Raw genomic sequence first — 15,120 nt, 5'->3', positions numbered from 1 at the left:
CAGAAGAGGGAACAAAGGAAGGAGACCCTTGACTCCCCCTCCCCCCCAAGAGCCACGAGCAAGGGGCACGGGTACCCGCCCAGCCCACAGAGCTTGAGGCTTTCTCGCTGCCCCTGCAGGTGACCGGCAAGTCCCCCTTGAGTCCTAGCTCCACAGCTTTTGTATTCCAAACTGTCGGACTTGAACGAGCATTTCTTTTTAGCTCCTGGGTCCAGAAACTGTGTTCAACTTAAAAACTGGCCTGGGTCTGGGGGCAGACTAGGTCCAACTTAAACTGGGCTGGGTCCAGCGTGAGGCCTCAGCGCCCCAAATAAAATATTGTGTTAAAGCTGAACAAGCAGGTTAACCTTACCAAAGGTAGTCTTGAATGCCAGTGGCCACAGTGGAGAATTTTTAATTTAGGTGAATGTATCCATTTATGCGGTTCGCTAGAGAAAAAGGGTCTTAGCCAAACACTCACTATAAAAAGTGGGGGAAAATCATTTTCCTCCTCTGCAATTTCTGGCCACCAGAATAAGACCTCCTGGGACACCCCACTCACTCCAGAGCCTGCAGACGGGATCATGGGAAAACTGGCTGAAGCCAGCAGAGGATGAGAATTCCTACCAAAGTTAGCTCTCCTGGATCTCTGTGGTGCCTGGTTGAGAGAGGAAGGTAAGCTTCATGCTGTCCCTTCCTTTCCGAATTCGGATTGACAGGAGAAACATATTTGTAAGAATTAGATCTTTGAATTGTGGCTCACCAATTTCTGTTTGGGTACCCATCTGTTATCAATCCTTTCTTTCCTGGAGACAGCGATTGCTTTCTCCTTTGTCTTATTTTGTGTCCTGAAAAGTTGGCTTGGCTTTTCTGCCTGGTGGGACACACAGGTTATTAGTTCTTGCAAGTACAGGCAGCTCAACTGTAGGACTGGAGGCCCTAAACTGTGGCTGGACAGAAATATGGGTTGCACCCCATATGCGATGCAGCTGGTGGCCTGCCAGCCATGTCCAGCTGTCAGGGGATTGTCTGAAGTCTTCCTCTGGCTTCTCTTTGGGAGTAACTCAGGGTCTTGGGAGGTAGTATCTCTTGCACCCTCCTTGGGGGCACCTCTTCTGTCCCTGGTTAAGTCATAAAAGGTTTGTTAGTTTGGGTTTTGAGTCATTTGATAGGGATACCACTGGTTTAAAAGAAAAAGAAAAATATTTACTGTTCGTCTAGCTAAAAAGTGCTGATAAGATATTTGAAAGGATTTTTAGTGAGCTCTGTGGTCAAAAGTTGGCCACATGGGAAGCTGATATTCAGAGCCTGATAGGAACTTTTTAAAAGGCCTCTTCCCCTAAACTAAAGTGAAACTATGTACCCAAAAGGGAAAGAAAAACATTCCCAAGCCACTGTGAAAGGATTTACTAAATCATAAAGTCACACAGCTCTAAATCTAGAGTGTGAGAATCTTTTAATTTCCATCTTAGTTGAAATCCCCCTAATGGGGGCGCCTGGGTGGCTCAGTCTGTTAAGTGTCTGCCTTCCACTCCGCTCGGGTCATGATCCTGGGTCCTAGGATCGAGCCTGCTTGTGTGCTCAGCGTGGAGCCTGCTTCTCCCTCTCCCTCTGCCGGTCCCCCTGCTTGTGTGCTCTCTCTCTGTCAAATAAAATCTTTAAAGAGAAAGGAAGGAAGGAAGGAAGGAAGGAAGGAAGGAAGGAAGGAAGGAAGGAAGGAAGGAAGGAAGGAAAAGGAAAAAAAAAGAAAAAAAGAAAGAAAAGAAAGAAAAAGAAAGAAAGATCCCAGTAATGAATAATAAATAAATTCTTATTCTTATCTGGACCCAGCAAATTGAAGATCGTGTAGGTGGATGGGAGGGTCAGTCAGCCTCTTGATATTCTTGATATCACCTGCAACCCAGTTCTTTGAGGAATTAAAAACAAATGTACTCACAAATCTCATCTTTACAAGGACAGAAATGTGGCTCTAGAAACAGGTCAAAGCCCACTATCCATTCTACCATCCCCAGACTTCTGTTCATCTCAAAAAGCTTGCAGGTACTATAAAACATCTGGATTAGGGAATAAAAGTCCTTTTTGGTGGAATTTACATCTTTTCCCTGTGCCTTTGAGATGTAAATGTTCTACTTCTGCTCTCCAGGTAGCCAGAGCCATTTCTTTGAAATGCAGACTTCAGGGAGGTCATTCTTATCAGAAGGGACAAAAAGAAACTGGGTTGGGAGTGAGGGCACTGCTTGGAAACTAGGAGAAAGTTCTACTAAGTTAGGTTAAATGATGAATAGTCATTGAATATCTACATCATTTCCAAGTAAGATAAAACACTAGAATATTAATTACTAAACATAAGTTTATTTACTTTTGGCTTTTTATACAGAGGACCTAAGGATATTTGAGTCTATCGGTAAGTATTTTTTGTACCGCCCTGAAAAATTTGCTATGAGGCGGGACACACCACTAGAAATTATGAAATGTATTTGTAATTTTGCCAGTTCACAGAATACCAGTGTAACAGTCCACAACTGCTTGCTTCTCTGATTTCCTAAGAAATTAAGGATTCTAGGGGTTAAGATTCTAGTTAATATATGTAATCACAACTACCTAGAAATAGTAAGGGTGAAAGGAAACAACTATGTATGAAAAGCAAGGAAGGAAAGTAGAATGGGTTTTTAATTTTTATTTATGTTTAAATTTTTTGTAAAGTTTATTTGAATCATCCCTACACCCAACATGGGGCTCGAACTCACACCCTCGAGATCAAGCGTTGCATGCTCCGCCGACTGAGGCAGCTGGGCGCCCCTTACAATTTTTAATATACCTCAGTTGATTGTTGAACACTATGCTGGAGGCAGGGTGTGGGGCCCCGGAACTTTGCATTATCTCCTCCAGTGCCGTCCATGTTGTAGCAAATGTTGAGAACTCGTTCTTTCTGATAGCTGAGTAATATTCCATTGTATATATGGACCACAACTTCTTAATCCAGTCATCTGTTGAAGGGCGTCTCGGCTCCTTCCACAATTTAGCTATTGTGGACATTGCTGCTATGAACATTGGGGTGCATATGGCCCTTCTCTTCACTACGTCTGTATCTTTGGGGTAAATACCCAGTAGTGCAATGGCTGGGTCATAGGGTAGCTCAATTTTTAACTTTTTAAGGGACCTCCACACTGTTTTCCAGAGTGGCTGCACCAGCTTGCATTCCCACCAACAGTGTAGGAGGGATCCCCTGGGGCCCCGGAACTTTGATCCAGGCGCTGCTCCTGGGAGCTCGTCAGAACACGCTTACTTGACAGGTCATGTTCAACTCTCCCAGAGCTGGGAGATAGTTTCCTGGCTACAAGTGGCAGTCTGCAGTACGTTCTGCCTGTATGTGTGACCTTTTGTGTACGGGCTCATTTTACTTAGTAATCTGGAGTTGAAGCCCCGTTTCAATTCCTTTTTTGTATTCTCGAATACCTTCATTCCGAACACCTCCTGTGGGAAGGATACACTTGGAGTTTTAATGAAGCCTTTCTTCTGGCATTTTGGAAATGGCTACGTTTCCTTGAAAATGACTGGGATAATTCAGCTTTCTTATCCCGTTTCCTTCCTCTGTTCCACCCTCCACATCAAAAAATAAACTATAATAAAAAAGGCAGCAGGAAATCGCCTTTCATCTCCCCAGCACCAGCATTCTAGGTTTTGAAACGCAGTGTGTTTTTCTTGTTTTATCTGGAAAATCTGCCCATATTTATGCATCCTCTTTTATAAAAATAAGGGGTTTCTCAGGCTCTTAAAACCAAACTCTGTAATACCTTTTGATGAAAGTGCCAGCAAATGCACAGCTTAGTGGTTCGGGGAGAGGCCCTGCGAGTGTTACGAGTGTTACGGATGGAAAGGGTTATGCAGTTGCGTGGTGCTGATGGTAAGAATCCAAAGGACCTTCCGCAGAGGGCAAAACCCTAAAGAGAGCAGGTGAAGGCTTTTCAGACAGTTCTTTGTGGTTACCGACAGTGTGTTCCTAATTGTGTTGTACTTACATACTAACAAGCATTTTCGAGTAAACATCTGTGGGACTCATTTTGGGGGGGTTGTGGGGAGCACTTGTTGCTCTTTTAAAGCAGGGCTACCTATGATTCTGATAGCCGGATGAGATGAGGCTGGGCTTCCTAGGGATAGCTCTGATGCTGAGGGCTGGAGGTCAGGTTCAAAGGGCAGGGAACAGTCACTCACCCACGGAGACTGGAAGGGACGCATAGTCGTGTCCCCCGCCCCATGAACCACTCAGAGCACCTATGGCATACAGGGAGCTTTTGGGTGTGGTGGGAAACGCAGACTTGGCTAGAATCTCAACGTTGCGGTTTTTTTAAGCCTGGAGACACTGGACAGGTTACCCTGAGTCTGTTCTCAAATCTGTAAAATGTAGCTGCTACTACTTTGCAAGTTTTTTTGTGAGGACTAACAATATATGGAGATCGTAGACAAACAGAACCGATAGGAGATCTGTGTGTAAGCACACACACGCAACCCTACTTCAGCGGCATACGATCGCGTACAATCCCACTTTAGCTGCCGCTCTGTATACAAAATCAGCCGTCTCTAACCCTGAGTTCTTCGCAGCGCTCTTTCCATCAATAAATGTGGGTGAACTCTGCCCTACCTCGAAGGTTGTTATGAAGAATAGATGAGGAAGTATGTTCATGTATTAATTTCATTCAGTAAAGTTGCCTCCTATGTGCCAGGTGCTGTGCTAGGCAGAAGGGCTACATGTCGGCAGAGGGTGGTCTGAGATGTGGCCTATGGGGTGGCCGGGGGGCCGATCTCCCAGGGCTTGAGAGACCATGGGTAACAGTTTCAGGTTTTGTTGTACAGGCAAAGGCAAGTGTAGCACTGTGCCTGCTACAAAGTCAGCACCTGATACATGTTTGTTCCTGAACTTGAATACAAATTCAAGTTCAACATAACCTAATATCAAACCCAGCCATTTTTGCTCTTTGCTTTGTAATCCTTCCCTCTGAGTTGACTGCTGCTTTCCAGGGCACCTAGTTCTTCCTATCTCTAGATTAGACAATTCAATTATCTTTAATTCTTCCTTCTCATTTCCTTTCTGCCCATTTGTTTTTTTAATTGTCTCATATTTGATCCTGAGCTAAGGACTTTATCTTGCTGAGCCTATTTCTTCCTCTCTGACATGGGGATAATACCTTGTAAGAGGATTTAAGGAGCTAAATGCATGTAAATTGTTTAGCATAGGTCTAGCATGTAGCAAAAACGTGAAGATCGGCTTTTATCACTCAGGGGTAAGAATTGGAAATACATACTAAGAGGAAGTTTTTCTGCTTGAAAAAGTGAGTTTGGTCTACCTCATCACATTAATCTTTAAGCTCAAATTTGGTGCCTACTTATTCCGAACTCTATTCTGCTAACAGGATAAGGCCCAGGATTCCTAAGAAGTAGGTACTCAGGTTCTTGGGGTAGCTGCCCGAACTTCCAGCTTCCTCACCTCCTACCCCACAGACCGAACTAAAGCATTAGTACAGAAATAGCCCCCTTGGTTTCTCACTGGTGTTTGCTATTGCCACTCCCTCGGCCTGGAAAGGCCTAGGTCTTTCCACAAAAGTCTCTTCTGTTGGTTATATATGATTCTATCTGGCACGTATCAGTGCCTACTATGGCCTAGTACTGTTCTAAGTACTTGGAATACACTTGTGTAAGACAAAGCACCTGCCCGCAGAACGTATGCAGAGGCAGGCAAGACCGGCAAATACAATGTAACATGGAAACATATTTTAATATATAAAGCAAACATTATACTACACGTCAAGTATTGGTGAAGACAACCTATGCGCACATGCCTTCTATCTAAGTACGAACTCGAACGCTGGAACCAGGTCTTAGGCAAAATCTTTGTATCCTCTTATAGTATCTTTTATTTGGAGATGCTTTTTTTTTTTTTTTTTAAGATGTTATTTATTTGTCAGACAGAGCACACAAGCACAAGCAGGGGGGAGCATCAGGCAGAGGGAGAAGCAGGCTCCCCACTGAGCAAGGAGCCCCATGTGAACCTGGGAACCTGGGATCATGACCTGAGCCAAAGACAGACGCTTAACCGACTAAGCCACCCAGGCATCCCGCTTGATATTTTTGAATAAATAATATTCTGGAGTTTTTTTTATACTGTCAAGTATTACATTGCTGAAGAGTAACAGGAGCTGCATTTAAATTCAACAAAATGAGGTCACCTGTGCCTGCCTGTGCACCATTCTGCTGTTGAGAACTATAGAGGTTAAAGAAAAGATAATGTTGTCTTCTATGTTCAGATGGTTAATTTTTTTTTCTGGCCAAACATGCCATTTTTACAATGGTCTGGTGTTCAAAGTACAAGCTCGGAGTTGGGAGTCTTTTTTTTTTTTTCCAGATTTTATTTACTTATTTGAGAGAGTATAAGAGAGAGGGAGAGCATGGGCGGGAGGGGGAGAGGGGGAGGAGTTGGGGTGGAGAGGGAGAAGCAGACTCCCCGCTGAGCAGACAGCCCAACGTGGGACTTGATCCCAGGGCCTGGATCATGGCCTGAGCCGAAGGCAGATGCTTACTGGTCTGAGCCGCTCAGGCGCCCCTGAGTTGGGAGTCTTAAATCCAAATCCAAATGGTTACTCTGTAAATCCCTTGGCCTTAGTTACACAAACGCAAAATGGGGCAGCTAAGAGTACATACCATATAAGGTTATCAGTGAGAATTAGATGAGTTCCTGGTATATAGTAAGTTCTCAATGATAATTAGCTATTATGTTATTACGGGGTGGGAAGAGGCTTAATTTGTTTTAAATATCCATGGACACTTGTGTGAGAATGTATGTAGTTCAGGAAGCTTCTGAAAGAAAAGAGCATAATTTGGAGCAAAGACCTTAAAAAAAAATTAGAATTTGATAACTGGAAAAAAATGAACAAATGATAAGAATTTAAAGAATCCAGAAGAGATCCAAGCTTTTCTCTGACCAGATTTATTGAACGTAAGAAAATTCTATGTACAAAGTGACCTGGACTTCAAAACGTGATCCTTTCTTACTAATTAGGTCAGTCCACTGAGTGTCAAAAAGCAGTTTCCTCTAAAATTAACAGAAAAGTGCCCAGTGCACACTAAATGGCCTAACTACTGGGACTTTCATAGTTCTTCAAGATACTTTGCACAGCTAGGCTCGGGCCACTAGGACAGGCTGCCGGAGAGCTGACAGGAGCCGTCAAGAGGCCATCTTGTGCACCGCCACTGTGATGCCGTCATGCTTCTGGATCATAATGTTCCTGAAAGCAAAGCGGAAGATAGGAAAATGTTGTGAGGGGGAGTCTGCTGAAGATTAAAGATGCTGTTTGGTTTAGGATACAACGAAAGAAAATGTTATTTATCATTTTTTTAATGTATGAAAGCAATATATGAACACAAGAAAACATCTGGGGAATACAGGAAAGTATAAAATACACAAAAGGAATCTATAATCCTACTGCTCAGAGACAGCCACTCCTGTGTTTTGTTACCTGCACGTATGGATACATTTTTTTTCTCTTTTTACCAGACTCTGATCGTCCTGTGCACAGTTCCGTATTCTGCCTCACGTACTGTTATTCTGAGGACGCTCGCTTGGAATATCTTTAGTATTTATGTTTATACTTAGTATTTCTATTACTATGGAAGTAGTTTCTGTTCTGTGCTATTTATTACTTTCTTTTTCTTGATAGACTGAGAGTCATGACAATTCTTACTCGTCATTTAAATGTCGTTGTGGTCTGAAAGCACGTTAGCTTCAGAGGTCAGTCTGTTTCCTCCTGTGGCCCAAAGGATGAAGAACGTCCCTCCAAGGTCTTTGAATGCAAATCACTAATAACACAGGGCAGGCCCCACTCGACCTTCCCAGGGACTTTTCTGATTAAAAAGGAAAGGATCTGTCAACATCTACTCACCCATTATCTGATTCTAGACACACCACAGGAATATCAGTGGGGTCTGAGGTCAGCTTAGCTGCTTGCTGGGCTAGGACAGATATCACCCCAGCATGCTCATCTGACAGGGTCCCACGGCCTGGAAGACAGAGAAGTAATCATGTCCTCTGACTGTCCAAAAATGAGTACGGAGCTACAAGAGTCTCTCTCATTGATTTAGTCACAATAATCCTCGGATAATGGTCTTTTAGGTGAGGTACTGACATGAAATGATTCTGTCCTGATACTCAGCTGGTTACATAAACGAGAAAGCCAGACAACAGTTCTTCAATCAATAAAGCGTCAGGAGACACTCAATTTTCAATCACTCTCATCACCATCTCTAAACACCTTCTCGCGCACACAGGAAGCTATAATTCAAGTCAATCTGAAAGCCGTAAATTCCTTCTACGGGAAGCTTAGTGAAACCAACAAGACGCTCAGAGGTGAAGTTGACAAAAAGCAGTCAGGGCAAGAGGCTTGTTGAAAGTAATTAATTCCTCATGGGAGATCTGATTTCCTTTTAATGAGCTCAACCTCAAAGGATACAAAGTCTTTACGCAGGAGTTCAGCTGTAACATCACCTTGACGGAATAATCTGTGAGCAGTTATTTCAACCAGAATAAACTGGCTGTTTTCAAATACAAACCTAACTGGCTTTTTGTTAATGTTTGCTTTCGCCTGCCAATAATAATTGAATCTTGGGTGCCCGATGCAAAAGGTAATTACGGGGCGCCTGGGTGGCTCCGTTGTTAAGCGTCTGCCTACAGCTCAGGGCGTGATCTCAGTGTTCTGGGATCGAGCCCCACATCAGGCTCCTCCGCTAGGAGCCTGCTTCTTCCTCTCCCACTCCCCCTGCTTGTGTTCCCTCTCTTGCTGGCTGTCTCTCTCTCTCTGTCAAATAAATAAAATCTTAAAAAAAAAAAAAGATAATTACGAACTGTACACTATGCTTCCACGTTACCAAGGCGACACGAGCTCGCCTGCCTGGCACTATGGCAGGTAACGGGGCACACCAGTGCGGCAGGGTCGGAGGACTTACCACGGTTTCATGACACGCCACCTCGACAGATGGTGCAGTCTTTTGGGCCTTGTGTGTTTCTTGAAGGAACTTATTTCATTTTAGATTTCCACACCTGAATTTCAGCCTTTTCATCAACAAACACCTCAAGTAAATCTGCCTTTTTTCTCCCAGCTACATGATCTGTGTAAAATCTGAGTTACACTGACTACCTCTTTCAGTTACCCTCCCAGCAGAAATTCGGAGCTCTAAAAATTCCTGCAGTAAAGAGGAGCAAGGAGGTAGGAGGCCTCGGTTTACGAGTTCTGACATGAACTAGCTAAATGTCTTAGTTACTTACCCTCCAGGATTTATCTCCTCTGTAACTCTTACCATGTACTGAGCATCACGTCTGGGGTCTGTGCTGAGTGTTTTACACACGTTATATAATCTTACAGCACTGTGACTAAGAGGTTTTGGAGCCAGACTGAAATCCTAGCTCAACCCTAGCTCTATGACCTGGGGCAAGTTACTCAACCTCAATTTCTTCATCTGCCTCACAGGGTTGTTACAAGGATTAAAGGACTTAGCTTGGGTAAAGCACTTAGAACGGTGCTCTGCACATAGTAGGCGCTCAATAAATGCAATTCTATAATTACTATCGTTATTAAACAACAACCCAGGACAGAGATCCTGGATCGGCATAGCCTTGGCAGCTCGTGTCCTTTCCACCCATGTCAGCCAACTGCCCTGACCTTTGCTACCTAACGCCCCCTTGCTGCCCGAGGCCTGGCGGCTCAGCACCGCCCTGTGGCCCACGGGGGCCTGCTTGAGGGCTGCGCCTGCGCGGGTGGCCTCGGTGCTCGTGCGGGGTCCGGGCTGAGGTACACCAGCGGGCTGCCTGTTTAGTGATGTGCCGCCTCTGACGTGAGAGGGAACCAAGGACCATGTTCTTTACAAACAAAAGTCTTAAAACTCATGGACAAGACTGACCCAGAAAAGCTCTAGGTAAATTCCCATTTAATGAAAGACCAAATCGCTTGGGCCATCTGGACCAAGTGGAGATTATCTTGACCATGGAGGATGACTTGGGTTTGAAATTCCTTTTTTCTTTTTAAAAGATTTTATTTATTTGACAGAGAGAGAGACAGCCAGAGAGAGAGGGAACACAAGCAGGAGTGGGAGAGGAAGAAGCAGGCTCCCACTGCAGCAGGGAGCCCGATGCGGGGCTCCATCCCAGGACCCTGGGATCACGCCCTGAGCCAAAGGCAGACGCTTAATGACTGAGCCACCCAGGCGCCCCTGGGTTTGAAATTCCTGATACAGACGGGGAGAAGTTAATGTGTCCACAAGAAATTGTATATTACATTGCAGATAAGGATTTATATGAATAAGATATCAGACCCCCTTTCTAGACCCCCAACTAACCAACCAACAAAAACAACCTAGTAGAGAAACTGAGGCTCAGAAAGGCTATTTTTGGTCCAAATTCACATTATTAGCAAAGGAAGAGCAGGGGGCCGAACCCAAGTGTGTTCAACTCTGAAGCTCCCATTTCTACTGCCTACTCTCTTATTATTAAGTGTAGTTGGACTACAAAATAGCACCGTCCACCTTGCTGGGTTATTGTGAAAATTAGAGATAAAGTACACAAACCCTAGCGGTCTACACACATTCAGCAAATGGTACCTGATGTTATTACCTGAGGTCCTTTCTAGACCCAATTTAAAATTATTCAAATACTATTTTAGTAGCAACAATTTATAGTGCTAGAACTGTGAGGACTCCTTCTACCTTCATAAATACCAACTGAAAAGTTTCCATTTTCTAATCCTGTTTGGAGATAAACTCTACTCTCACAAAAGTACCCAGAAAGGGGCAGGGGAACAGGAAGTACAAACTAGAGAACAGCACACTAGGGTCCCAGTCAATATCAAATGCTGCGCAATCCACCAAAGAGTTGATTGTGAGATACTTACAGCCCAGGTTAAGTCCTTGTGAATCTGTGCACAGGACTCCAACAATGGATGGATTCTTCATTCTAATTCCAGGAGCACCAGAGGAATGAAGCAGATGGTATCAGAAAATGAATTCAAATAGTCATAACAACACATATAGGTGTTTCTATGTACCAGGCATTGTTGTGCTTTAAACCAGTGTTTCTCTGTCTTTTTTTATCACCCCCTCTGAGACCAATGAACTAATTTAAATTTAATAGTTAAACCAATTTATGTCTGATGGGAGAAAAGACTGTGCGTGTCGGGTACTGTTGAGCTCTGGAGGGCCGCAAATTTGGCAATATCCGAATTTTGTCGTCATTGCTAAAGATGCGGAAAAAACTAACACCGGTTGCTTCCAGGAGGGGAAGTGGGAGAAACTGAGGGCACTGGTGGGAGGGAGCTGGTTCCCTGTGCGCCTTCCTACACTTTCAATTTCATACTTTACGTGGATATTACTTGTTCGAAAATGGAAGAGATGTCTTTCACTTCCCTAAGCACCCAGTAACTGTTTACACACGCGAGGAGAGACCTGTGTCCTTGTGTTTACATTGCAAGGCTTTGCACAGCCGTTAACAACCTTCCCCCAAATCAACCCATTTCCTAAAACTAAAGAATGACCTGCCATACATACAACTGCAAGGCGACGGGCGGTTTTGGCCTTGGCCTTGGGCTGCGGAGAGGGTGCGGAGCCCCGGCGAGATTGCGGGATTTTAATTCCGGGTCACCCCTCCACCCCGCGGCCGCAGGACAGGGCTCCCCCCCCCCCACGACGCGCGGCGTCCCCAACACACCCGGCCGGCACTCGCAGCGCGCGCCCCGTGTCCCGCTCACGTCCCCCCGCCGCGCTACTCACGTGTCCTCCAAGTGCTGCTCCAAGGTGGCCTCCATCCCCCCCGCCTTCCAGCCGGCCGGGATCCCGCACCTCGTCGCCTCCTTCTCCGCCCCAGGTCCGGAGCGCGTCTCGCTCACATGACCCGCGCAGGGCGCAGAGGGGGACGGCGCCTCCAAAGGGACAAACTTCTGCGGACAACCTCCGCGTTGTGTTCGGAGGAGTTCGTGCCGCCCGGAGCCTCAGCCGGCTGGCGCGAGTGATTGCGGCTGGGGGAGAGGCCTGCGGCGGGGCTGCAGGGCCTCGGTTCCGGCCTGGCCTTGTGTCTCAGCGATGTCAACCTTTGGATTCCCATTCAACCGACTCCGAAACCTCCAGGCCAGATCTTGTTTGCGTTTTGCAATCACCGGGCGGGTCAGACAGGGTCAGATCCAGGCGGTGCGGCGGGGACAGAGACGCGGGACCCTGGCGCCGGGCTGCACAGGCGTGTGGGGGAGGTGACGTGCACGCAGGGGCTAGAGGACCGCCTGGACCGCGGTGAAAACCCCAAGCTAGGTATTGGGAAGGGGAGGGATTAACGAAGACATTGGTTCTTCCTTTGGCGAGGGCGCAGGAAAAGTTTGGGAAAGGTGTCGCTTCTAAAGAAGCCTGGGTAGGTCTACTAGAAGAGCAGTTGTGAAAGAAGGTTAGAAAGCCACCCGGTCTGTCCAGAGAGGATTTAAAACCCCTTGGAGAGGGGCGCCTGGGTGGCTCAGCCGGTTGAGTGTCAGACGTCCGCTGGGGTCATGATCTTGGCGCCCTGGGACCCAGTCTGGCGGTGGGCTCCCCGCTCACTGGGGAATCAGCTTGTCTCTGTCTCTGTCCCTCTCCCCCTGCCGGTCCCCCGCTCATGCTTTCTCTCTCTCTCTAATAAATTAATAAAATCTTTTTAAAAAAAGTTCCTTGGAGACTATCCTTTCAGCCCATTGCCTGAAAATGTATGCTTTTATTCATTTTGTTTTCTTTTTTAGGCAAAATTGACACATAGTGGACATGCAGTTCTGTAGCTGGCCTTTTCCACAGAATTTAGCATAAATGTCTTTCCATGGCAATAAGTATTCCTTTGCGTCCATTGTGGTAGTTACAAAATATTCCATAATGTAGTCGTACCATAAATCATGTAACTAATCCCTTATTAATACCCAGTTAGTTGGTTGTGGGTTTTGAGGCGGGGGGGGGGGGGGGGGGGGGAGGGTATTACAAATGCTGGGTGAATATCTTTGTAGCTAAATATTTGTGCACGTTAAAATTGTCCTTAAGATAAATTACTGGAATGTAATTCCTGGGTCAAAGGGTATGTCCCTAGCTGTGCTAGTGAAACTTGCAGCTTCCTTAAAATTCTAGTCTTGAATGTTGTAAATTAGGAGTTTCGGTCTTGTGTCTAGAAAAACTATGTTCACATAGTATGGGCCATTTAAATTTAAGAAAAAGCAGCTTAAAACTACCTTTAAAAGATAGCATTAAAAAATGTAAGAAGCCAGTCGCCTTCCCTCCGAAGTTCTGCGGCAGGAGGCTTGGCTCTGCGGTAGCGCCCCCTATGGTCCCATGCGTTGTAAAGCTTTACTGGACTAGGGGTTCTCAGCTCCCGTTTTGTAACCTCCCGGGGGCAAGGCCATCCTATAGAGAGCTATATAACTCGAGCCACCCTAAAAAAGTAAAACAGGTAAAATTAATCTTAGTAGTATATTTTATTTATCCAAATAATGTGTCCAAAATATTGTCATTTCAAATGTAATCAATTTGAAAATACTAATCAGATATTTTACATTTTCTCCCCTGTACCAAGTCTTCAAAATCCGGTGTATATTTTTCACAGCACATTTCAATTCAGACCGGCCACATTTCAAGTGTTCAGTAGCCACGTGTGGCTAAGGGCTACCGTATTGGCTAACACCGTTCCCGGGTATCTCCGATGATCTCAAAGCCAGATTGATGATTAAAGTGTTCTCAGAAAAGCTGGTGATTGCTTTTCAGGCTGTAGGAAAGGCCTGTCAAGGGAAAATGAGCAAGGAGGAAGAGGATGACCGCCAGCCCACACGTTCTTGCCACACCAGAGGCGGGAGGGCAGACTACATCACACTACCCCTCTCTCTCTGTCCCGTCGCTGTGCGCCCCTGCGAGGTGGTAGCTTGTGTAGGCTGGGGAGGTGCTGGGGGTTGGTGAGACGGAGGAGTGCCTGAGCCCACACTGTTTTCTACTTTATCAATGGGTGGGGGTACTTGATGATTCTTTTTCTCAGTTTTGAGTGTTGATATCCATTTCTGGGGTGACAGGAAAAGTCCGATATTCGAGTACGTGCCTCATGGCATTGTAATTTTTGTATGTTTACTTTTCAAAGACAAGAAAAGTGTCTCCTCCATTTCTGCACCCTGAACATGGTGGAGCACAGTAAGGATTCAATATTTATTGAAGAACCTCGATGGGTCTTTTGGAAAAGAAACTCTGTCACGTTAGGAACGTTTAAGTCATAGGGCACCTGGCCGACTCCATTGGAGGAGCGTACGACTCATGATCTTGGGGTTGTGAGTTCGAGCCCCACGTTGGGTATAGAGATTACTTTAAAAAAAAAAAGAACAAGAAAAAGAAAAACCATTAAGTCCTGAACTTTTGCCACATGTATCCTCTTCTTTCTCCTCTTCTCCATAAACAAGCTCTTGGAAAATGAAAGTCCCAGGAGGGTCCAGCAGAGAATGGCCCTGCCCACGTGTCTTGACTGGAGTGGTGGAGGTGAGAAGCACAGTTAGGAGATCCAGACCTTCCAGGGCCTCTCGCTGCTGGAAAACCCCAGCCCCTCTTCCTTGACTTTCAGGAGCAGAGTCCTCCTGGGGGGGTCCATTGAAGAAGCGCAGCTTAGGTAGAGGGTCTAGTTCTCCCTTGGGTGCACAGGGTCTGCCACCCCAGGGCCAGCCCTATTGGTCACTGTGTCAAGTGCCCAATGTCCCAGGCCTACAGTGGAATGAGCCTGAAACCTGGCGGGGGAATGGGCCCTCACCTGCCACTAGGGGGCATCAGGGCCATGGAAAACCCTGCTCCGGCTGGAGGATCCCGGTGAAGGAAAGGGGGCCACAAGCCGCGGAGCTGGTACAGCTTGGTGAGGATAGCGTTATGCTTCGGAGTCCCACAGAGCGAGAATTGGATCCTGGCTTGACCACCGCCTACCCGTGTGCCCTCTGGGGGCTCCTCTGTGATTTGACGTACCTTTACCCGCCTCATGAGGCTGTGGGGAGGATTATACGAGATGCTTTACGGAAGGGCTGGTGCATTGCGGGAGCCAGTCCATCAGCTCTGCCAGATCCGAGTAGGAAGCCCTGTTTGTGGCCTCAC

At 46.1% G+C, this 15,120-nt stretch overlaps 1 protein-coding gene across 1 annotated transcript; it reads right to left on the bottom strand.

Moving 5' to 3' along the window:
- Window positions 1-6,942: 6,942 nt before the first annotated feature.
- On the bottom strand, window positions 6,943-14,379 carry LAMTOR5 (late endosomal/lysosomal adaptor, MAPK and MTOR activator 5). Its single transcript, XM_026484552.4, has 4 exons — window positions 11,782-14,379; window positions 10,908-10,969; window positions 7,911-8,028; window positions 6,943-7,256 (listed from the first exon to the last, which is right to left on the bottom strand). The coding sequence occupies exons 1-4, from the start codon at window positions 11,814-11,816 to the stop codon at window positions 7,196-7,198; spliced, it is 276 nt and encodes a 91-aa protein (XP_026340337.2). The 5' UTR covers window positions 11,817-14,379; the 3' UTR covers window positions 6,943-7,195.
- Between the last annotated feature and the right edge of the window lie 741 nt (window positions 14,380-15,120).

This window comes from Ursus arctos, unplaced genomic scaffold (assembly GCF_023065955.2).
Source record: "Ursus arctos isolate Adak ecotype North America unplaced genomic scaffold, UrsArc2.0 scaffold_12, whole genome shotgun sequence".
Classification (NCBI taxonomy): domain Eukaryota; kingdom Metazoa; phylum Chordata; class Mammalia; order Carnivora; family Ursidae; genus Ursus; species Ursus arctos.
The sequence above is the reverse complement of the archived record's forward strand: the minus strand, read 5'-3'. Positions and strand labels throughout refer to the sequence as shown.